The sequence below is a fragment of the Anomalospiza imberbis genome, chromosome 8, assembly GCF_031753505.1.
Source record: "Anomalospiza imberbis isolate Cuckoo-Finch-1a 21T00152 chromosome 8, ASM3175350v1, whole genome shotgun sequence".
In the NCBI taxonomy this organism is placed as follows: domain Eukaryota; kingdom Metazoa; phylum Chordata; class Aves; order Passeriformes; family Viduidae; genus Anomalospiza; species Anomalospiza imberbis.
In genome coordinates, this window is record NC_089688.1 from 33,380,137 (window position 1) to 33,403,235 (window position 23,099).

Sequence of the window (23,099 nt, forward strand, 5' to 3'; positions counted from 1 at the left end):
TCCTGAATTGAACCCAAGACTAATAGGCAGTTATATTAACTGGAATAACTCATCATTCCTCTCTGAAATGTGGATTCTGTCTTGCATTCCAGTTCTCTTTTAAGGGATCACTTTTGTGTTGGATTTATCTCTCTTTTAGTACTGGGTTTGTGCTCTTTTAGTGCCTCTTCCAACTTCTTTAACTTACCATTGAAATATATTTAATTCAGTGAAGAAGGACTTTCTTGGTTTTTTGTTTTCTTAGATACATTTTAAAATTTGGAGGCAAACTTGAAATTAGATTCAGAAATGCCTTGAATCTCTCCTCCAGTTATCATATTTTGCATTTACAATATTTGCACTGTTAACCAGTTTATCTCAAGGCTGGAGGCACTCAGAGGAGAGTGATGCTAATGTATGACATATGAAACCAGATAAATAACACTAATCTAACTTTGTATTTCCAAGGAAACTGTTAGAATCCAAGAGCACATGATGTATTGCTGGACTAGGGTTTGGAGTTTTCAATCCATAGAACAACTGGTTAAATTTTGGGTTTGTTGTATATTAGAAAATTTTCAGCTGAAAATGGTTAATGATGTGTGACTTGCAAATGCCAGCAGCAAATTTCTAGCAGTATTGTTCTTGCAAATTCTTAACCTTTGCAATGAGACAGAAACCCTAAAACATTGCAACATGAAACATCCCAGCATTTGATTTTCTGAGTTGAATAACTTGTGTTCCATCACTGGAGGCAAATTTCATTTTGCAGTTTGGAGGCTGATGTTACGCAATTATGAATTTTTAATTTGGAGCGTGTTCTGTGTACGTTCCAAAGTGTGAAATCAAAGACTTTGTAACCAAATTATGTTGTTTTTCAGAATTTCTACAAGGAGATCGAGAGGGAAGAGATGTACATAAGGTTTGTAAACATGACTGGTGACAAACTGCCTGACACAGGCTCTGTAATTGGGGAAATTAAGTTCATATTAAGCAGTCACCTGGGGGCTGGAGGAAAGGAGTGATGAAAAATCACACCTTGGCTGAACCTGAAGTAATTCAAAAGCTTATCTGCACCGAGAACAGAGTGCTGGAAGTGAAAATCAGCAGATTATCTCTGTCCCCTTTCTCCAAGTCCTCCAGTTCCATTACAATGAGCACTGAAATACTCAGGAGCCAGAATTCTTCTGTTGGTGAAGAAAACAAATAAACTGAGCAAAGAAATGATGTTGCCTCCTAGTGAGGTACAGAATATGTGACTTGGAATAAAAACAACTGTTAAATAATACCTGACACTTACTTTAAACTTAAAGCTTTCGAAAACTCTTTTCAGACCAAGTAAACATGGAAATATTGTGCTTTGTGTAAACCTCAGGGTTCACAGCCCCCCATTAGTGCTTTGGCTGACTATTGCTTACACTGTTGTGCTAAAATGATGAAGTTTGTGTTTGTGCTGCTATTTTAGTTGTCTAAATGTGACTCATTATTCACTCTCAGGTGCTTGTTATCTTTTCAGAAGAGTTTTCACTTGTCAACTCTCTTCCTGTTGTTTAAATGGTTTTAATTGGTCTTTTAGAAGTTTGCAAAAAGAATAGGAAATGGCAGGATTGATAACTGTGGACAAACACATGAAGTTACATTTTTTTATTTAGGTCTGCCCCGTTCAGCATCTCTATAAAGACAAATTGTCTCTCACTGTCAAACCCCCAGCCAAATTCTCTTCAACTTGTGTTAACAAGCTTATAATGAATATCAGACTTGAAAGGATTTTCACTGGCTTTTTTTCAAAATACAATTTTTAATGGTTTTGTGGGGATTTTTTTTAACTGTCAGTGTAAAAATCATCAACCAAATGAAGAGAATCCCCCGCCAGAGGTGTGATGATACTGAAGTTAAAGAATGAAACTTATTCCTGTCCCCATAGCTGAACTGTAAAAGTGCTCTGTCTTGCACAAAATCTGGATTGGGTTTATTACTCACCACAAGTCATTCTTGTGGTGTTCAGTCAAAGATGGGACTCAGTCCTGGAGGACTTTTCCAACCTTAATAATCCCTTGATTCCCTGAGTGTCCCTTAAAACCAGCACAGTGGAAATGCAAATGGTCCTAAATGTTGTCAGCACACTGAAATGGGAGCTTTAACCAATCCCACAAATATTTACTTGTTTGAAGATAGACTTGAACCCTTGTAATCTTCAAAATAAATGATTGAGTAACATCTTAAACCCACTCTTTTTAAGAGCCATTGCTTCTGTTGCTGGCAGGTACCTGTACAAGCTGTGTGACCTGCACAAGGAGTGTGACAACTACACAGAGGCTGCCTACACCTTACTCCTGCACGCAAAGCTCCTCAAGGTAAACCCCAAAACACATCCCAAGTCTGGGAAATGCCAGCAGCAGCCAGCCAGGGGAGTGTTTGTCACTCAGAACATCTGCACTTGAAGCTGATGAACAGCTCTGTGCTGGTTTCTCTTTTGCACGTGGAATTCATCCCCAGAGAAAAGCAGCACTTTGCTGGATGGCAGAGGTGGATCTTGAGCTGGAGTGAAGGGAATGTGGTCAAGTCAGCACCACAAAGTCCAAATTGCAAATATCCAGACTGTACAATATGTGAAAGCCTCCAACCAGATATTTTAGTAAATGAGCTCTCCACAGATCTTTTGTGCAAGGAGTGCTGGAGCCCCTGCTCGAGTGCTCTTGGGTGTCTGTAACTGATTTCAGAAAATTGCAGAGAGATTCAAATGGCCTTCTTTCCAAGGTCATGCCTTTAAAAGGTGCAGATAATTGTCATGCAGTGTTACCCTGTTTATAGCACATTTGAAGAGGCACAACAATATTGCTCCTCTTCAAGGAATGTTTGGTGTAGCCTGCAATATGCACAAATAATATGTTACCTGCAGAAAGTGCCTGAAATAAAGCATTTGAGTGTTTAACACTATGCACTGCCAGCCAGAAATGGAGTGAAGCTGTACTTCAGAGGCATTAATCTCCTGCAGACATTCTGGAGAGAAGGTGTTGTCTCTAACATGCAGCTTTTTTACGGGCTGATGTCACAAATGTGGGAGCAGGTATCCACTTTGCTCTCCTGGTTATCACTTAGGAAGATGCTGCTCTTGCCAGCAGACACTTGTGTGGTGAAATCACATTTAATACAGCTGAATCATCACTTAATTCCTAGGTTTATGTTTTAATTTTGAAAAGCAGTTAATGGGAAAAGTAAAAATCTCAGTGTGATAAGAATTAGAGCTTTTGGAAGAGTTTGATTTAGTCCTGTTTGTCTTCCTCACATTTCATAACCTGCAGTGAAATCTTTCTTCCCCAGGGAGTGCTGGATCTCTTTCCACTTCCCCCAAGGACACAACCCTCCCCCAGGAGCACAGAGTCAGGGACAGATAAATGAGAATTTCATTTTCCCCTTGATCTCCTGCCCATTCCAATGGCAAGTGCATTGCAGCCTCCTGGTCCAGGGAAAGTTTCCCTTCCCATGGCAGGGGATGGAACCAGGTGGGCTTTAAGGTCCCTTCCCACCCAAAGGCACCTGGGATTGTGTGACTGCACCCTGCTGTGCTCACGGTGCCCCTCTTCATCCAGGAAATGGAGCTCATCCTCAGCAGCCAACTGTTCTTGGCAACCCTGGCCTTAATTTCAGCAATCCCCAGCAAAGTGTGAGCGTCAAATATCTATTTTGAAAAGTTGAAAAGGGGAAGGTGTTAAATGAGATCCTTCTGGTGGATGCACTGAGAATTATTCGTACTTCAGAGCTGAGTAAACTGCATCCAAGCCATAAAAAGACTAAATATGGTACAGAGTGTACATGTGCAATTTAAATTAAGGCACTCTGAAATGTATTTACTGTATTTTAAAATCATTAGAGGGTTATTACACAAGGAAACATCTCAAAGATTCATCTGGAGTGCCAAAGCACTGTGCCCACTTCACATGGATGAAGCTTTTAGACAGGATGAAGGATTCATTCCCTTCCATGGGGCTGTGTTCCTGAATAAGTGATGGAATAAACCATGCCATAAAACCTCACTCAGACTTCACCTGGCATGACTTGGACTAGACAATTTAATTCCTGTGACCTCAAATTAGAGTTTAGCCAGTTGTGGCTTTTCTCAGGGAGTGTGTTCAGAGAGCAGGTGAGTGTCTCACTTCATGTGCTCCTTTGAATTCAGTGGAAGAACTCCATGGGAAGAAAGAACCATTTTTCTCTCCTTCTAATGCAAATGGATAGTAGATGCCAGGGTAGGATTTGTCACAGGCTTTCATCCCAGAGTGGATGTTTGTTTGTAAATATAATTTCATTAGAGGCTGGAATTACTTTATTATAAAAAGTGTATCAATCTCTACCTCAGTCCCTGCTCCTGCAGCCCTTGGTGGAGGGAGGAGTTCAGTGTTGCCTGAGAAGCCGCAGTATTGGGGGGTGTGTAAGTGAGCAATTGAGTTTTTCTGTCAAGCCTCGGGACAGGATTTTCAATGACACTCATCACGGGCAGATATTTCATCCCACGGATTTTAATGGGATCACATTGAGGGCAAGACAGAGAGTGTGTGAGAATTTCACCTTCAAATCTGCAAGAAGGCTCTGTCTGGGGAGCGAGAGAGGCCAAATTACTGCAAGCTGACAAAGCACACTCAAGAGAAGAGACTTTACTCAAGAAAAGAGACTTTTGTTGTGTTTTCAAACCTTTTTTCTCAAAATTGAGGTGTTCAAAACTAACAGAAGATAGCAGCTCTTGGCATGCTGAAAAAAAATCCATCACATTGCAGGCTCCAGCAGGTTTGTATTGCTCAGAAAGAGAGTTCAGAACAAAGCTGTCAGAGGTGTCTGCAGGACCCAAACACAAATATTTTGGCCAAATCAGGAAGTGATTGGGTGAAATTTAATAATATATATATAGGAGGTAAAGTATCAGTAATTCTGGAAATGAATCTGGGAGTTGCTCAGAGAAGTTGTGGCTGCCCCTGGATCCCTGGCAGTGCCCAAGGCCAGATTGGATGGGGTTTGGAGCAGCCTGGGACAGTGGAAGGTGTCCCTGCCATGGCAGAGGTGGGATGGGATGGGATGGGATGGGATGGGATGGGATGGGATGGGATGGGATGGGATGGGATGGGATGGGATGGGCTTCAAGCTCCCTTCCAACCCAAACCATTCCATGATTCCTATGATTGACACCTTCCCTTGATCCATCAGGCATTTGCTGGAAGAGGCAGAGCTGTTAATTGCAGGCAGGCTGGATAAAGTTAATTATGTTTTCCCTGCCTCCAGAGATCCTCAGTGAGTTGGAGCCATCTCATTTCCCTGCCTGCACCTCTTCCCAATGATGCCTTGTGCAGGCTGCCCTGGAGCAGAGGCTGGACAGAGCTAAAGAATAAAGCAGGGATTTATTCAAAGGATCTCCTCCATGGATCCACCTTGGGCAGCACCAGAGCCCAGCCAGGGCTGCACCCAAGATGAACCCAAATGGTCCCAGAATGCACGAGCGCTCCCGGGGGCTCTCACTGTGATCAGCTCTGCTCCATTGGCACACTGGAGTTCATTGTCCCATTCCAGCTTTAGCCCATGCAGTCCCATCCTGCTTGTTTTCCTCTCTCCAGCCCACGTTGTTTGTGCTCCTGGGCCTGAGATTTGGATCATTTGTCCTTGGTGCCCAGCTGGAGCAGGAATTGTTTTGTCTCCCTGCTCTGTGCAGAGAGCTCACCATCATCCCTGATACGAAGCCCAGACCCACACACTAAAGCAGCACAGAACCTGAAAAATAGAAAAGCTGAAACCTGAGGCATCACCTTTGTGCTGATGGATCTGGGCTCCGGGGTTGCTCTCCCATTAAGTGAAGTGTTCATTGTGTCCCCAGTGGGCTGGGCCCATCAGCAGGCCAAGGTCACCCTCATCAAACTCACCGAGAAGAGGAAGCCACCTCCAGAAGCTCCCTTCCAGCTGATGGATGTAATTAGCCTCCAATTACAGCATCCAGATAAATGCTTCTTGTGCCCAAGGAAGCAAAGGACACAGCTGTGAAAAAAACCTTTGTTGGTGCATTAACTGCAGTACCACTCCCTTAAATAAAGCCCCTCTCTTTTATTTCACTTCAGGACTCACAGCTTTGGATTTGCTTTCACTTTTCCCCTTTTTTTGTGTGATTTAGTGGTCAGAAGAAGCATGTGCAGCACATCTTACCCAGCGGGATGGATACCAAGCTGCTACTCAAGGACAGCTGAAAGATCAGCTCTATCAAGAAATTATCCATTACTTTGACAAGGGCAAGGTAAAAAGGGAAGAAATAAAGAGCAAATGTATTTCATTGCTTTTCTCTCAAACTTATAAATTTAATAGTAAACATAGTTTGCATCCAGTGACCTTCAGGAAGCAGTTACTGATAATGATATTACAAAAAAAAAAGTCAAAAGAAATCAATGGTACATTTATAACTCATCTTTTAAGGGTAAATATATGGGCATATGATGCCAGGGAGTAAATAAAAAAGTGATGCATGTAATTTGGAGGACTTTTTCTGGCAGTTACAGGAGCTAACAGAATCCTTCAGCTCCCCTTGTTTTTCCTCATGTACACAAAAATAATTCCCTCAGGGCCTGGTTGTCTGTGGTTCATAGCATAAATATCCTGGGATGAGGATATTTCATGGCAATTGCATCTTTTAATGCAGAAGGAAATTGCATTTGGCATTGCTTGGTGTTGGAGAGGAAGGGGGTTAATGTGGAAGACAGGGATGGATCAGTGTTTGGATATTTCAGGCACGAAATATTCAAGTATAGAAGTAGGAATCTCTTTGTCAGAACACTTCAGAAGTGTAAACCTGGGGTTTAAAAGTAAACAGAAGTGGCGTTTTCTGGTAGAATTAGAATATTATCCAGCCAGCCCATCCTTTCCAGGTGAGTTTTTGGCAGAATCAGATTAAAATCCTAGAATAAATTTGATGGGAACTATAATTTCTATAATTTTGTTTAAAATGTTGCTTAAAAAGTCAAATTTTATAGCTTATCTTAAAGTAATGCAGTACTTAAAAGTCATTAATGAATGATGCTAAAAGTTGTAGTTCTGGACTGGGGTAAAAATTGTAATTCTGGACTGGGACAAAAGTTGTAAAAATATAATTCTGGAGTGGTGTACAAGTGGCTGTTTGGGGCTGGGGCTGCTGGAGGTGACCTGGGGACAGCTCCTGCTGCCCAAAAAGTTTTTCCTGGGTGAATGAGAAGAATCTCGTTGGAATGAGGGTCACAGCTGATTTTAAAGCTTATTTTAATCCTACATTCCTGTCTGGAAGGAAAACCAGGAGTTGCCTGTTTTTATTTTGTTGGTTTTATGTTGTTTTATTTTATTTTGTTTGTCTTTATGGCTTCCTGTTGGTCCTTCCTGGTGTCTAGGCACTTGGGATTGTTCTGCAGAGCACCAGTTCTGTGCAGAACTCAAGTGCCAGGACTCCTGTGGGATTTCTGTGTGTGTGAGGAGATGATTTATTTCCAAACTGCTCTTTCCTACTTACAGATATTCCTTCTCTCATTTTCTGGTCACTCAAGCTGGTGATAATTTTTCATATTACTCCATGGAAAGGGAAATAAAAAAATCAATATACACTGAGAATATTCATCTTGTGTGATTTTGCAAATGTCAGGAAGCTCCAAGTGGAGGTTTCCAGTGTAGATTGAAGGTAATCCTCTCATTTGGGATGTTCTGACATTAAGTTAAATCAACTTCCTGAATTCCTTGAGCAGTTTGCAAATGTAGCCCAGCAGCTGCTTTAGCTCTCCATGATCAGCAAAACACCTGAAACAGCTTTTGCTGTGCATTTCTGGGACACTGAACCCATGCCCAAACCAATTCCTGCTTTTTTGGTGCCATAATCACCCAGCTGGGTCCCTGCCTGGCAGTTCACTCCAGATCCCACTTGTTTGATTTCCCTTCCCGTTAAGTTTACAAGAGGTGTCAGAAGAAGGTCACCAGCACTGGGCAGCTGTGCAGACACCCCAGGCTTTTCCAGAAGCTCAGAAGTTTTGTTTTCAAGTTGTGAGCCTGTGCCTCTCCCACCCCAACCTGTCTGATGGGAAGCTGTGCATTTGGGAAGGGAGGGAGATGTGGGAGTTAGAAACATTGTGTAGAAGAAATGGAGCAGAGGGATTTCCTAAAATTGGGTTTAAAACTTTGGGGTTTTATTTTTAAAGGCTGGTGTAGTTCAGCCTCTCAAAAATCAGGATCCCTTTCTCTTGACAGAGTAATTTCCCAAGGGATTTCACAATTTCCTTGTCTATTGAAAGCCAACCATGAGGCTTATCCCTTAAATATTGGCATTCATGGGCGTTCATGAATTTAGATTTAGTCCTCCACTCACATGCTGGAACGAGGTGAGCACTTCACTTCTGGCCCAGAAGTGCCTGAGAGATTTGTAAGTGAGGAAAAGGGAGTGTGGACTTACCCTGAAGGCAGGACTGTGACACCTCACGTGGGCTGAGAACAAAATGCTGGCCCTCACCAGAGTATCCCTGGTACTTGGAGTTCAGGGTCCATTTAGGATTCCTCATTTTAATTTCTGTTTTTAATCTGTTACTCTTAGCACGTTTGGTTTTTTACCTCTGTTTGACTTTTGGTCCTTAAACCAACTTTTTATGAAGCTGAAGTACAACTTACACCCTTAGGGAAGGAGCATTTTTCAGAAACAACTTTTGCATTTTGCAGTTGTTCTACTTTATGGATTTGATTCCTGATTAGTTATGCTCTTCATTCCTTTGCTAAGCTCCTTCTTTCCAAAAGGAAAGTTGTTCCCCTGGTATAGGGATCCTTTTCTCTCCTAGATCATTCTTCTTCTCTGCACTGCACTTTCCAGTCTCCTCTCCATCTCTCTTGGCTTTTGCCCTTAAAATCCTGATCCTCAGGCTTATCCCAGCAGTCTGACCCATCCTTTGAACTGCTCTCAAAGGATGCTCTCTCTGTGTTTTCCTGAAGCTTCGTGATTTCCAACAAAGCCCTTAATGCAGGGACTTTACTGGAGATCCTTGGGTTAGAATATCCCAAGGAGAGAAGGGAAATAGTGATGGGACTGAAGGGATGGGGGAAGGGCTGACATTTTTCCTGTGGGAAGGAGCTGATGGAAATCAATGCTGATGAGCTCCTGAATCCAGGGAATGCTCCTTGGCAAAGATGAGGTCCTGGTTTAGACCAGGTTTGTTTGTGGAGCCACAAGGGAAGCAGCAGCATTCCTGTTCCTGCCTGCTGAAATGTGGGAACAGCCACGTGCTGAGGATTGCTGGTGAAGCTGCTGCCCATAAATCAGGACAGGTTTTCCTCTGCTCCTCCGTAAATTGAAAATGTTGGTCCTGAGGAGAAAAAACTAAACAAATGCACACTGCTCATTTATTTCTGCTCCTCCTTTCTCCCCTCCTCCTCCAAAAAAAAAGCTTTTACTGTTTTACAGCAGCCACAGAACAGAAAAATATCTGAAATTATACAGCAAATGCCATGCTTTGGCTTAAAAGGCCTTTTTTTCTGGCTCATGGGATGACATCAGATGGCTTTTTCTTCCCTCTTAACAAGTGAGTGGTAAAATTCACCTGTCTGCCAAAAATCTGTGTGAGGCTCGTGGCCAGCTCAGCCCCAGAGCTGTCCTGAGAGCTGGGAAGGACAGAGAGTCTTGGGAGAGGGAGGATACAAAGTCTGACCATGTTCCAAATGAATATATTTATTTATTTATTTAAAGAGTTTCCATCCTGGCTGTATATTGAATGCAGTGCTAACAATAGAGAAATGCTGTGGTCTAGCATTTTATTTAAAATATTAAGCATTCATGCTGGTTAATTAACACTACCTGAAATTTAACCAGCTTAGAAAGTTGCTCACACATCAGAATGTGGCACCACAATATTCTTACCCCAGACTATTTCACTGCTCCTGACCATTAACTCTGCAGGAGCTCAGAAATACCCTGAGATCCTCCTTTGCTGCTATTAACCTCAAAAACTAAATTGGATGCTGTAGTTCTTTCTGGCCAACAAGCAATCCAGCTTGAAAAATAAATTAAATCACTGGGTTTTCCCTAAAAAAGACCTCCTGCATCTGCAAAGTCTTGCCCATAACAATTTGCAGCTCATGTCTACACAACTAAATTTAGGCTCTGCACATTTTTCTTACCCCCTGAGTATGAAAGAAGCATTTTCCTTCCACTACCAGCAGCCTCTCTCCCTGGTACCCTCTCCAGATAAATTGTTTCTCCCTTTAATGAGTTGTACCTCGTACAAATCCTGTGTAGGAGCTCCCTGTACAACTCATTTCTCCAGAAGACTTGCCATGTCCTGGGCAAAGCTGGGAAAGTTTCCAAGGCAGGAAATCTGCGAGGCAGCAGATTGGGAGTTACTGACCTTCAAGAATATAGATTTCATTTATCAGGATCCTGGGCCACAGCCCTGCTGTCCTCACCTGAATAAATTGGCTCTGGAGCAAACAGCTGAATTTTCAGAGGGTTGTGCAGGGGGTGTGAGACACGGGGTCCCTGTTTGTTTGAAAATGGTGGAAAAATCTCCAGTTTTAGGTTGGTTTTCTGTCATGTTGGAGGTGTTGTGGTGCAGCTGCACAAGGGAAAAGCCAGGTAGTTCAGGAAATAGCCTCAGGTTGCACCAGGGGAAGTTTATGTTGGATATTAGGAAAAGTTTCTTCATGGAAAGGGGTGACAAGCAGAGGAACAGGCTGCCCAGGGCAGTGGTGCAGTCCCCATCCCTGGAATTGTTCAAAAAATGTATGGATTTGACACCTGAGGACAGGATTTATTGTTTAACAAGGTGATGGTTGATGATCTCGGAAGTCTTTTCCAATCTTAGTGATTCTGTGGACTCCTGGGCCTCAGGAGTTCAGGGCTCTCTCCACTCAAGCAATTGAGTTCCATAATCCAAGTTCTCGTTGTTCCTCTGAAGGAACAACTGGACAGTTGGGAATTCCAGAGATGCTGGAGCACAGTGAGGTTTTGAAGAGGCAGTAGAAACAAAACCTGGGTGCTTTTTCTCTTAGACAGACGTCTTGGCTGGAGAGGGATTAGTTAGACAGAGTGGAAAGTGGAAATTAGTTAGAAAAAATGGAAAGAATCTTTTCCCCTTTCTCCCTTTTTATTGTGTATTTGCAGTATGATAGATTTTCAGTACGCTCTTGAAAGTGTTCCATTAAGATAATGTGACACCATGTCATCAGGAGAACTTGTAAACTGACTTTTAGAGAAACTTTAAAAGAATTCCAGTAACTTAAGCCAGAAACAAATGTTCTAATTGAAGCTGCTCTGTGGAGAGGGCTGGGATTGTTTAACCTGGATAGGAGAAGCTCCGGGGAGAGCTCAGAGCCCCTTGCAGGGCCTAAAGGGCTCCAGGAGAGCTGGAGAGGGACTGGGGACAAGGCATGGAGGGGCAGGACACAGGGAATGGCTCTGAGGTGAAAGTGGGTAGATTTAGGTGGGACATTGGGCAGGAATTGTTCCCTGGGAGGGTGCAAGGCCCTGGCACAGGGTGCCCAGAGCAGCTGTGGCTGTCCCTGGATCCCTGGCAGTGCCCAAGGCCAGGCTGGAGCAGCCTGGGACAGTGGAGGGTGTCCCTGCCATGGCAGGGGTGGAAGGAGATGATCTTTAACCCAAATCATTCTGGTGTGATTCCCTGGTCTGGTTTTCTCCTGTTCATCTCCACTTCCTTGCTAGGAAGAACGCAAGGATTATGTGATTATTGTCGGTTGCACAGGAACTAAATCTGGATCACATTTAATTTGAGGACTCATTTTTCAGGCTCTGGAACATTTACAGAATCCATTATTAATATTAATATTCAGTAACATCTAAAGACTTTGTTCAGGCTAGAGGAGGTGCAGTGGAAGCAGCCTCTGTTCCGATGTGTTTATGGTGTTCACAGACAAGGGTGGGAAGGTGAAAAAAAATCAAAGGAGATTTAATTCTGCTAAAGTTGTTATTTAATCAGTGGCAGTGCTGTGGTACCTATAGGCAGTGATGTGTAGGCAGAGTGTGTCTGCTTTCAGAATCACTGACTGGTTTGGGTTGGGAAGGACTTTTAAAGGTCACCTGGTCCCACCCCACCACAAGCAAGGATGTCAATTCTCCCAGGTTCCTCCAGCCTGGCCTGGGACACTTCCAGGGATCCAGGGGGAGCCAGAGCTTCTCAGGGCACCCTGGGCCAGGGCCTGCCCACCCTCACAGGGAAGTATTTCTTCCCAATATCCCATCTAAACCTACCCACCTAAACCTTCTGCATTCCCAGACGTGGTTTGGGAACACATCTGTGCTCATCCAGGAGTCAGTGGGAAGAACCAAGGGAGTTTGTTTACAGATGCAAATCAAAAATGATCTAGGCTTCAGTTTATTTCCAGTCTCATTTTGGAGAGGGACTGGTTAAATCTGGAAGACACAAACAGGGAACCAGGGCAAGGGAAGTGATGGTCACACTGTTGTCTTTGCAATGAAAATATGCACAAGTTATGGATGACTGAAGTTCAGAAGAAAATGGCTCTCAAAATGAGGGAAGGTTAAGTGACTTTGAAAGCTTTCACTTGCTGTTTTAACAAACACCTGAATATTAGTTCAGTTCCTATAAATTGGTGCTGTATTGCCCTTCTGAGTCAAAATTGACTCAGCTTGGTGTGTGAAAACGCCCTCCTTTTTCTGCAACTGTGCCTTTACTCTTAAATTCATGTTAATTTTTGTTTAAAAATAAAAACATGCTCTGTATCATCATGCTAGATTAGATCCATAATATGGATAAAAACATTCAGATCCTTCCATTTGCAAAAACTGCGTTGCAGAGCGTTGAGGCTGCCTTGTAATTTCCTGCAGACGTGATCCCTCATTACTGTGATTGTAATTAGTCCTTCTGATGCGTTTTTCACCTTCAAGGCACTTTACAAACATGAGGCAACTCATGCTCATTCCAATCCTCTTCCCTAGGTAAATAACATTCTGAACCTTGTTGGAGAAATATGTAAAATCAAGAGGAGGGGTCGAATATCACGAGGAGCTGCAGGGAAAGGTTAATGAAGAACCAGATTCTGCTCCTTGTGAGCATTCATAGCTTTTTTATCTTGAATTAGGTCACCACTTTGTCCAGACATCATCCCAGCTGGTTTGTGCAGGACTCAGAAGCTCCTTTCCCCTTGCTCAGCCCCACAGTGCAGTTTTCAGCCCTTATTTTGTCTTTACTTGGAGGGCAGGAATCTCTCTCCTTTCTCACTGTGATCTGCCATGTTTTTCGCTCTGCATTTCCTCATCTCCTGCACCATCAGCAGCTCCCTGCCTCTCCAGGCTGCTGCTTTCCAGCCATTCCCACTCTGTTTGCCAGGACAACCTTCCAGTCCATCCCTCCCCTTGAAAATTGGCTCCCTTTTTCCAGAGAGAAGCAGGGATGGCCAGTGAACCAATAGGACCCATCTTGCTTTTTGTGACATTGGCATGCTCCACATGAAGACTTGCTGAGGATTCATCCTTAATGTTTTATTCTTATTTTTCAAATCAGCATCTAGAACTAGGAATTTTCCTAAAAGTCTTATTTTTTCCAAGTTTTCCTGATAAACTAAGAAATGCAATTTCAACTTGCAGATCAGTAGACAAATAGAATTCACCTGGCACTGATTTTGGGGCATTGAGTGTGGAATTCCATTTGTGTGGTTTGGGGAACTTCTGGGTTTTGGTGTGTAAAATATCTCTTATTTGCAGAGTGCTTTGAAGAGGATGGGATTGAGGGATTTTTATGGGATGGATGCAGGGATCAGTTGTTGTGAAAGTTTCTCCAGGTCACTATTCCTCTTCTCTCCCCAGCATCCACCTCCCACCATCTTTGGAAGTTGTGGTGCTTCATCCCAAACTCCCTGTCCCCAAAGGTGGATGTTTTTAGGGAAAAATGGGGAATTATGTGTTCAGCCTTTCCCTCATCCCTCCTCCATCCACCTGCTCTTGGCTGCTGCATCCCCTCAGGATTCCACAAGGGCGAGGAATGTGTGGCCTGATGCTGAGAGGAGAATGAGGTGGTGTGGCCAGAGGATTTAAATTTAAGATGAAGACTGACAAAATCTGCATTTCTAACTTATTCCGAAACTCATTTTTATAATAAAGTGAGGTCAGCAATGCCAACCAAATTTCAGCAGCAGAGGTAGATCATCACGTTTGATCTTAGAGAGCCTGGTGTGCTAATTTAAGCATATTTTTGGGTTTGAGTGGTTCTTTATCTTTGGAGTGGAAAAAACAAATGAAAAATGCACATTTAAAACCATTCTTGCTGCTCCTCATTAAGATTGTTGCCTTCTGAGGAGCTGAAGGATATTGTTAAATTTCTTTGGGTCACTTGAGACAGTGGCTGAATTTCATGGTTGAGGAACAAGAAGAAGAAGAACCAATGGAGATATAATGAGTATTTGTTCAAAGCAATATCTGCAAATTGCCTGTCCTGTCTAATACAGATTACAGATATTAGAGGGAGAGAGAGGTGATTATGAAATATAATCAATCACCAGCTTTGCTCCGAAGCCTTAGGTCCTGGGTGTCTTTGTGGACAGGCTGTGTTTACACATTACTGGATGGGCTGGCAGGAATCATTTCACTTCTGAAGCTTTGATCATTTGACTTGGTTGGGATCCAGTAAATTTGCATCCTGTGCCAGGGAAGGTCACGGAGCAGATCACCTTGAGTGCCACCAAGCCAAGAAGGCTGATGGCACCTGGGTTGTGTTAAAAATGGTGTGGAGCAGGACCAGGGCAGGGAGTGTCACTCTGTACAGGCTCTGCTGAGCCATCTCCAATCCTGTGTCAAGTTTTGGGCCCATCAATGATAAAAAAGTCATTGAGGGGCTGGAGTGTGTCCAGGGAAGGGATCAGAGCACCAGGAGGGGCTGAGGGAGCTGGGAAGGGGCTGGAGCCTGGAGAAAAGGGGGATCAGGGGGGACCTTGTGGATCTGCACAGCTCCTGACAGGAGGGGAAAGCCGGGGGGTCGGGCTGTGCTCCTGGGAACAGGGACAGGAGGAGAGGGAACGGCCTCAGGCTGGGCCAGGGGAGGGGCAGGGTGGATATTGGGAACAATTTCCTCATGGAAAGAGCTGCCCAGCCCTGGCACAGCTGCCCAGGGAGGTTTGGAGTGCCCATCCCTGGAAGGATGTAAAATCCATGTGCTTGTGGCACTTGGGGACATGGGGCAGTGGTGGCCTTGGCAGTGCTGGGAATGGTTGAACTCAGTGAACTTGGAGGGCTTTTCCAGCCTCAACAATTCCATGATTCCATTAATTGAGACATTTACAACCCCAGCACAGCTCTTTGGCACATCAGATGCTCAGTGTTTTCAGGCATGTGACACAATTCATTTGGTTGCTTTATTCAGATTTATTTAATTCTAGTGTTGATGTTTAACCAAGGTATGTAATTCAGCTTCTTTTTTTTGTTTTGTGATTTTTTGTCCAACAGATGTGGGAAGAGGCCATTGCCTTGGGTAAAGAACTTGCAGAACAGTATGAAAATGAAATGTTTGATTATGAACAACTCAGTGAACTGCTGGTAGGTTTTTTTAATGACATAGACTCTGCAATAATTTATTTCAGAGTTGAATTTCTAAGCTTTTAAAATTATATAAAAAATACTATAGCAATGACAGTAAAATTCAGAAATAAATACCCATATTGGTTTTGTTGGACCGGTGTCAATTAACTGGCTACCACTGGATTGTCTGAAAAACATCGAATTTATTTTTTTTTTAGCTGAAAGAAAAACATTTCAGTAATGCTAAGCTGATTTATTTGGGGTATAAAAGGAAATTTTGAATTTAAATATAAATGGGGACATGGAAAAAAAATCCCCATTCTCTCTCAAGTGTCTTTCTATATTCACATTTCTTTTTTTAGGTATGAATAATCCCCAAGCATTCATGTCTCCAGTCAGTTATTTTTGCCCTGACGTTACCCATTCATTATTCCTGCACCATTTTTTTCCTCCTGTTCTCTTCCAAAGAGATAAATGGCAGCTGTCAATGTCCCTCCTCAGGTCCAGCCATTTCCACAGGAGTTGGGATGTGATTCCAGTTTGTTTCTGAAAATTCTCGACTCTAAAGTTTTTGATCCCTTTTGCTTTTGCACTCAGAGTACATTTTCCTCAGTTTCTTTGAATTATTTATCTGTTTTCTTTATCCCAGTGTGTCTGAGCTGGGCATTCCTGCAGTGTTGAACTCAGCTGCACACAGCCCCAGCTCACTGCTCCGGGTGGGGTGGGCACAGCATATTCTTCATTTCAGTATAAAAGGAACTGGGTAGGATTGTTCCTCAACTAGAAACGGTTGTCAGATGTGATTATTCGCCAGGGGGTGGCTACCCTCCAAGTCCCTCAGTTTTAATTTTCCATCTCCTTTTTGCTTGCACATGGGAACGTGAACAGGTTTGTCACAGATGCAGCCACTCTTCAGTCATCCTACTGGATCCATTTTGAAGGAGAAGTTGGAATTTGCACTTTATTCGTTGTAGCCAATGATCACAGAGTGATTGAATGATTTGGGTTGGGAGGACCTTAAAGCTCATCGAGTTCCACCCACTTTGCCATGGGCAGGGGCACCTTCCACTGTCCCAGGTTGTTCCAAGCCCTGTCCAACCTGGCCTTGGATATTTCCATGGAGTTTCTCTCTCTTCTAAGAAGGGAGACACAGAATTTCCAATCCTCACGTCAGACAATTGAGTTTATCTGCTCATCAGCCAAGAGATGAGATGTCACAGAATTAGTCCTGGTGTGCATTTCCCTCACAAGACAGAGATTAAAATTCACTCTCCCGTATGAGTCAGGTCTCACATACCCCAGCAGATTTTCTCATTGCTGCTGTGGAACAACTCTTTTTTTTTCTCCTACAATAAATTTTAAAAGTTTTTTGTTCTTTCTATTCTCCCTCTTGTCTCTTTTCTTCAAGCAATATTAAATATTAGCCACTAAGACAATTCACAAATGACAAAATAGTTTTGCTCCAGACAAGCTGAGAAATACTCGGCAGATCTGGGTCTTTGTAGTCTTGGTACTGTTATCTGTCGCGTGGGAGCAGCACTAAACCTCCCCCCAGATCAAAAGTCATTCTCTTTGCAGAAATAATAGACTAAAAATAAGTTAATGAACAGATCTTCTGAAGCTGCTCATTTGCTATTATTTCATCATTAGAGATAAAGAGGAACTCGGCGTCGAAAGCAGATGGCGTCTGACATGCGTGTGTTTTATTCCAACATTTACATTTTCCTGCAATTCTCAACTGCCTGCTTTCCATATGCAAATTCATGGTTGTAAATATGGAAGAGAAGTAGTAGAAAACTGTAATGAGTTGTAAGAGCCCAAAACTGACCAGTCAGCACCATTGGGATGAGCTGTGTGCAGCTTCATCCTTCCGGTGTTTTGGTGTCAGAAGTGTCACAACTGGAATTTCAGATAGCCTTGCAAATTCCTGACCTTCCCTGCCAGTGAAATATTGGATATGAATCAGGGAGATTCACCAAGATGAGGTCCATCAAAATTGAGATATTGGATTTGGAACAGTAAGGTTCACAGTGATGAAGTTCATCAGTTGAGATACTGGAGTTCATCAAAATTGAGATATTGGATATGGAGCAGTGACGTTCATCAAGATGAGGGCCCTCAAAATTGAGATATTGGATATGGAGCAGTGAAGTTCACCAATATGAGGTCCATCAAAATTGAGATATTGGATATGGAGCAGTGAGGTTCACCATGATAAGGTGACATTCATCAAAATTGAGATATTCCTTAGGGAACAGTCAAATTCACCATGATGAGTAGAAAAATCATGGCTACAGAGCCTGGTATTTCCAAATATTGCCATGAATCTGATATAGAGGTAAGGAAAAACAGGGGTATGAAATATCTTCAATTTAGAGATGCATACAAGATCTTAAGTATAAAGAATCTCCTAAAAGCTCAGGTCATTCAAGTCCCTCCTGCTTATTTTGCAGAGAAAACAAGCCCAGTTCTATGAAAACATTGTGAAGGTGATACGACCAAAACCAGATTATTTTGCTGTTGGATACTATGGCCAGGGATTCCCAACATTCATAAGGGTAAGTGTCACCTGTTTCCAGAGATTTTTCTTGCTCTGGAAATTTCCCCTGGCTTGGAGAAACCTGCCTGACAATGACAAGTGTTTTTTAGGTGTACAAAACAAACACTGTTTTTTCCTTTCTGGTTTCTTAGATGGAATAGTTGAATTTTAGTAGAAAAACTTTGTCTTCAAACATATTCAGTACTTTCTGTTTCTTCAGGGTATTACTAGAAATGAAGATAAATGACCCAGTCCATCACTCAGGGTCATAACCATCTGAAACAGTGACATTTTTGCCTGGCAGGTTAATATATATTTTTATATATATAATAGATATATAAGCATGGTAGAGAAGCCTTTTGTATGTGACCATGTTCTCAGGTGAGTGTCCTTTCCAGCACTGTCACTAAAATGAAGTTGACTATCAAAGGTGTGTGTGACACCTTTAATAGCAATTTTTATCATTGATTTGTCTGTGTCATGTGCCAATTTAAGACGTGTGTCATTTGGTTGATGGCAGATTCATAGCTTTAGTGACATTTTAAGGGTTTTTTCACTAATATTAGGATTTTTATGGGTTGAATTAGTGGCTAAAAAAAAGTGGGGCTATAACATGTCTGAATTGCATCTCTGTTATGGCTCTCTGGCACTTGGCAGTTGGTGACACAGAAATAACCCATTATTATTCTGTTAATTTCCCTGGCCATCCTGTGCCAGGGCCTCACCATCCTCACAGGAACGAATTCCTTCCCAGTTTGCCCTGTGAAAACCAGGCTGTTGAGTGCCCTGCTGATGGAGAAAATCCTCACTTTTCCCTCTATTCCAGCATTGCCTGTGAATTACAAATGTGTATACAGAAATTGCAGTTATACAGAGCCATCTGTTATTACCTTTCTTTCCCCTGCTGAGCTTTCCAAAAGGCACCATTGCAGAATTAAACCCAACTGGGCAAATGTGAACAACTCCAGGTTCTACCCCCAGTCAAAACACCCTTTTTTTAATAAGTGCTGTATAATTTTTTTGCCAAGTACTCATTTTGAGATGAGTAATGAGGTTAAGCATATTCAGATGCAAATTTTATCCAAACTTGCTGTAATATGTTTGATCAGTTAAAAATATGCAAGTTGTCTTTTACATTTTCCTTTAGAATTTAATGAGCGCAGTATATAAAGGGACTGTATAAAATATCTCTTCATTTTCTTTATTGGCAAAGAAGAAACAAATGCTTACAAATACAATAAACTTAAAGTTATAAAAAGTTTAAAGTTTATAATGGCAAAAATCTAATCCATTAATGTGAGTCTTTTTATGAGAGTCAGTATTTTTGGATATTCCTCCTTAAATCTCCATTGGTTTCTCTGCTGCTCTTGTTTGCTCACCTGAGTGCCTTTGAATGAATGTTTATCTATAAAAAGCCCAATTATTTATTGACATCCGTTCCATCATTAGCTGTGGAAGGTGGAGGAGACATCTTGGATTTGGTAATAATTTCTCTTAATGTATTTTCAATGGCCACCAATGTTACAGATCCATGAAACCGTGTTTTGAGGTGATTTCAGGGTGGCTTAAAAAAATACCTAAAGGTAAATGTGGGCTTAGTGATCCCAGGATGGAATTGAAGGTGAGAAAAAAGATATTGATAAAGTATTGATTACGACACAGTGTGAGGAGTGTGAAATTCCTGGTGTACTGAGAAGTGCTAGCAGCGTTGGTGTCAGCCCTTCTGAGGCCCCAGTTCTGTACTGGGAGCCCTGGTTTTAGCTCTGAGGGTGCTGGTGCCAGCTGTGGGTGCCTCTGTGATGCCTTGTCAAGGCTGCCCTGGAGCAGAGGCTGGGCAGAGTCACAGAATAAAGCAGGGATTTATTCAAAGGATCTCCTCCATGGATCCACCTTGGGCAGCACCAGAGCCCAGCCAGGGCTGCACCCAAGATGAACCCAAATGGTCCCAAAATGCACGAGCGCTCCCGGGGGCTCTCACTGGGATCAGCTCTGCTCCATTGGCACACTGGAGTTCATTGTCCCATTCCAGCTTTAGCCCATGCAGTCCCATCCTGCTTGTTTTTCTCTCTCCAGCCCACGTTGTTTGTGCTCCTGGGCTGAGATTTGGATCATTTGCCCTTGGTGCCCAGCTGGAGAAGGAATTGTTTTGTCTCCCTGCTCTGTGCAGAGAGCTCAGCATCCCCTGATATGAAGCCCAGGCCCACACACTAAAGCAGCACAGAACCTGCAAAATAGAAAAGCTAAACCTGAGGCATCATCTGTTTGCAGAACAAAGTGTTCATTTACCGGGGCAAGGAGTACGAGCGCCGCGAGGACTTCGAGGCGCGGCTGCTGACGCAGTTCCCCAACGCCGAGAAGATGAAGACAACGTCACCCCCCGGAGATGACATCAAAACCTCCTCTGGCCAGTGTATCCTTGGGCTGTACACCCAGTCCAACCAGTGCATCCAGCAGCTCAGGTCAAGGATTTACGGCCAACCTGTTGCTCTTCTGGCCTGACAGGTGTAATGCACCGGTTTTTGTCCTTTTTTGTGTGCATGTTCCTGTTGAGCTGTTTGCTCTGTGTGACTGAATTCCCTTTTCACTTCTTAACTGCTGAAATTCAGATATTCAGTGCTTCACTGTAAAGCCCAAACTGGATTTACCCTCGAAATTTCACAGGCCGGTGTCAGAGCAAATTGTGAGGTGAGTTTGGGTTGAGTTTTGTTGTTTTCTCAGTCCCCTTTATGACACATTATTGTTTTAACAGGAATATGTGCACAGCCAAGGGGCGTGGATATTGTGAGGGCATTTAATGGCGATTTTCAATATTGGCACACATTCCAACCCACTGGAAAATAGTGATCCCATATTTGTTGATGAACTTCCTCTAATATTAGAATTTAGTATCAATTTCTAAACAGACAGCATTTGATTTTCATTGTGCATTTGGGTCTTGGAACTGCATGATATTTGAGGTCACTTCCAGCCCAATCCATTCTGTGATTCCATGATTCTTTTCCCTCTTTTCAGTTTCTACAGGGTGAATGAAGTCCAACGCTTTGAGTATTCGCGCCCTGTTCGAAAAGGAGAGAAAAACCCCGACAACGAATTTGCAGTAAGAAATTATGAAGAAAATGAAGCACTTTTGGTTTGCTTGTTTATCCCCTTCTATTTTGAGCATCTGAGCCATTCATTATCTTTTGCTTGTTGAGAAATAAATTCTAGGTTTAAAGGGATTATTTTTCATAGAAAGTTAATTAAGCCAATTTATCATGCTCTCGTTTATACCAATAGTTAAAAGAAAGGGCAAACCTGTATTTATTTTGTAAAAACAGCTCTTCTGAGAAAGGATTTTAAATTGTTACACCTGAAACTTGTCTTGCTGTGAAGATTCCAGTCAGGCATCTCAAAATCTTTTGTCACTAATACCTTTTGCTTTTGTTTTGCCTTTTTTTTTTCTTTTTTTTTTTTTTTTACTAAACCATTTGTTTCATCTAATGGTCAATAAAATGAGTGCTGTGAGGAGGCCCTGGCATAGGGTGCCCAAAGCAGCTGTGGCTGCCCCTGGATCCCTGAAAGTGCCCAAGGCCAGGCTGGATGGGGCTTGGAGCAGCCTGGGACAGTGGAAGGTGTCCCTGCTCCTGGAACTGGATGGGGTTTAAGGTCCTTTCCAACCCAAACCATTGTGTGAACATCCAGTGAAACCAGGGGATCTTTCCATGGTCTTCTCCTTCAGAAAGGGAGCAGTTGTTCCCTGCTAAGTCCCATACCAGATTTAAATCAGTGCTGCTCCGTCTTCCGTTTGGAATCCCCCCCTGGCTCTGATCATCTGCCATACCTTGGTCCTTGTCCTGCTGCTGAAGTTTTAGGGCTTTGCTCGGGGTCCCAGCTGTCCATTGATAACGTGACACTTGTGTTCCCTTTGCAGAACATGTGGATTGAGAGAACCATCTACGTGACAGCCTATAAATTACCAGGGATCCTCAGGTGGTTTGAAGTCAAATCAGTTTTCATGGTAAGATCAGCTTGGCTGTATTGAGATTGTGTAAAAAAATGGGGTTTTTATACAGCCATGGAGCATCTGTGTGTCTCAGTGACTGTGCTTAGATCTGTGAACAAGGAATCCATGGGACTGTACCTGGCACATCCTGAGGGAACCTGCTGAGGGTGCTGATTGTTGACTGAGGGTGACTCAGGCAATGCTTTTCCATTCCCAAGGGAAGGGAATGCAGCCAGCCCCACAAGGCCTTCAGCCCTCTTAGAAAGCATTTGTGTCTCTCAGCAGGTGCCTAGAATGAAGAGAGACCTGAGGTGGTGGAGGGAAACCCTGCTCCATCCCAGAGGATCTAGCCTGAACTTTATCAAAGAGGATCTGGATATTTTGATTGTCAATAATGCAAAATATCCCAATAATCAAAGGCATTGTATGTCTGCATTTTTTACCACTCGTGGTTAAAGGTTGTTTTTGTTTCTTCTCCATATTTAGCTAAATATACCCTCAGCAACCTCACAGAGAAACTCCAAATTACTCATTTCTCTGTTCAACCATTTAGACTGTTTAGATAAGACATATCCATTAAACGCCTTTAAGATTAAATTATTCTTATGCAGCTGTAATTTTTAAGTAGCAATAAAAACATTGTTACTGCGTTTTTGAAATCTCTCTTGTGAGGATTATTTTTAAAGGAAAAGAACAATTTGCATATGATTAATTAAAACCTTTTTCATTGCTCCATTGAGGTTATGTTGGACAGTTGTATTTGGATGAACAGAAGTAATGCAGAAAATTACTATGGTATCTATAGTAACAGAATATGAATGTGATGTGTGACAGTAACAGCCAGCTGAATAAAACACATTGAATTTTTAATGAATTTCGTAGTTTCAATATAACCCTGATGGAGAAGATTGTATTTATCTTCATGATGGCAAGAAGTGCTGTTTGTAAAGGCTGGCAGATCTGGTGCCAGTCCTGATGAGCAGAGAGCAGAGCCTGACAGGCACTTGGTGTACACCCCTCCTGCTCTGCCTGGCATCCAAATGGGCACAAAGCCCCTCAGCCTTTTGGGAGCAAGGATTGTATGAGTTGCAGAG

The 23,099-nt window shown here is 42.7% G+C and overlaps 1 protein-coding gene across 2 annotated transcripts in view; it reads left to right on the forward strand.

The window, feature by feature from the left end:
• Positions 1-23,099, forward strand: part of DOCK1 (dedicator of cytokinesis 1) — a 273,275-nt gene that overhangs the window by 215,582 nt on the left and 34,594 nt on the right. For both annotated transcript variants that reach the window (XM_068198299.1, XM_068198300.1), the window contains exons 36-44: positions 861-901; positions 2,243-2,333; positions 6,128-6,247; positions 15,413-15,502; positions 17,938-18,042; positions 20,292-20,433; positions 20,630-20,708; positions 21,036-21,120; positions 21,934-22,020. In XM_068198299.1, coding sequence (XP_068054400.1) covers positions 861-901; positions 2,243-2,333; positions 6,128-6,247; positions 15,413-15,502; positions 17,938-18,042; positions 20,292-20,433; positions 20,630-20,708; positions 21,036-21,120; positions 21,934-22,020 — 840 coding nt within the window. The remainder of the gene's footprint in view (positions 1-860; positions 902-2,242; positions 2,334-6,127; positions 6,248-15,412; positions 15,503-17,937; positions 18,043-20,291; positions 20,434-20,629; positions 20,709-21,035; positions 21,121-21,933; positions 22,021-23,099) is intronic.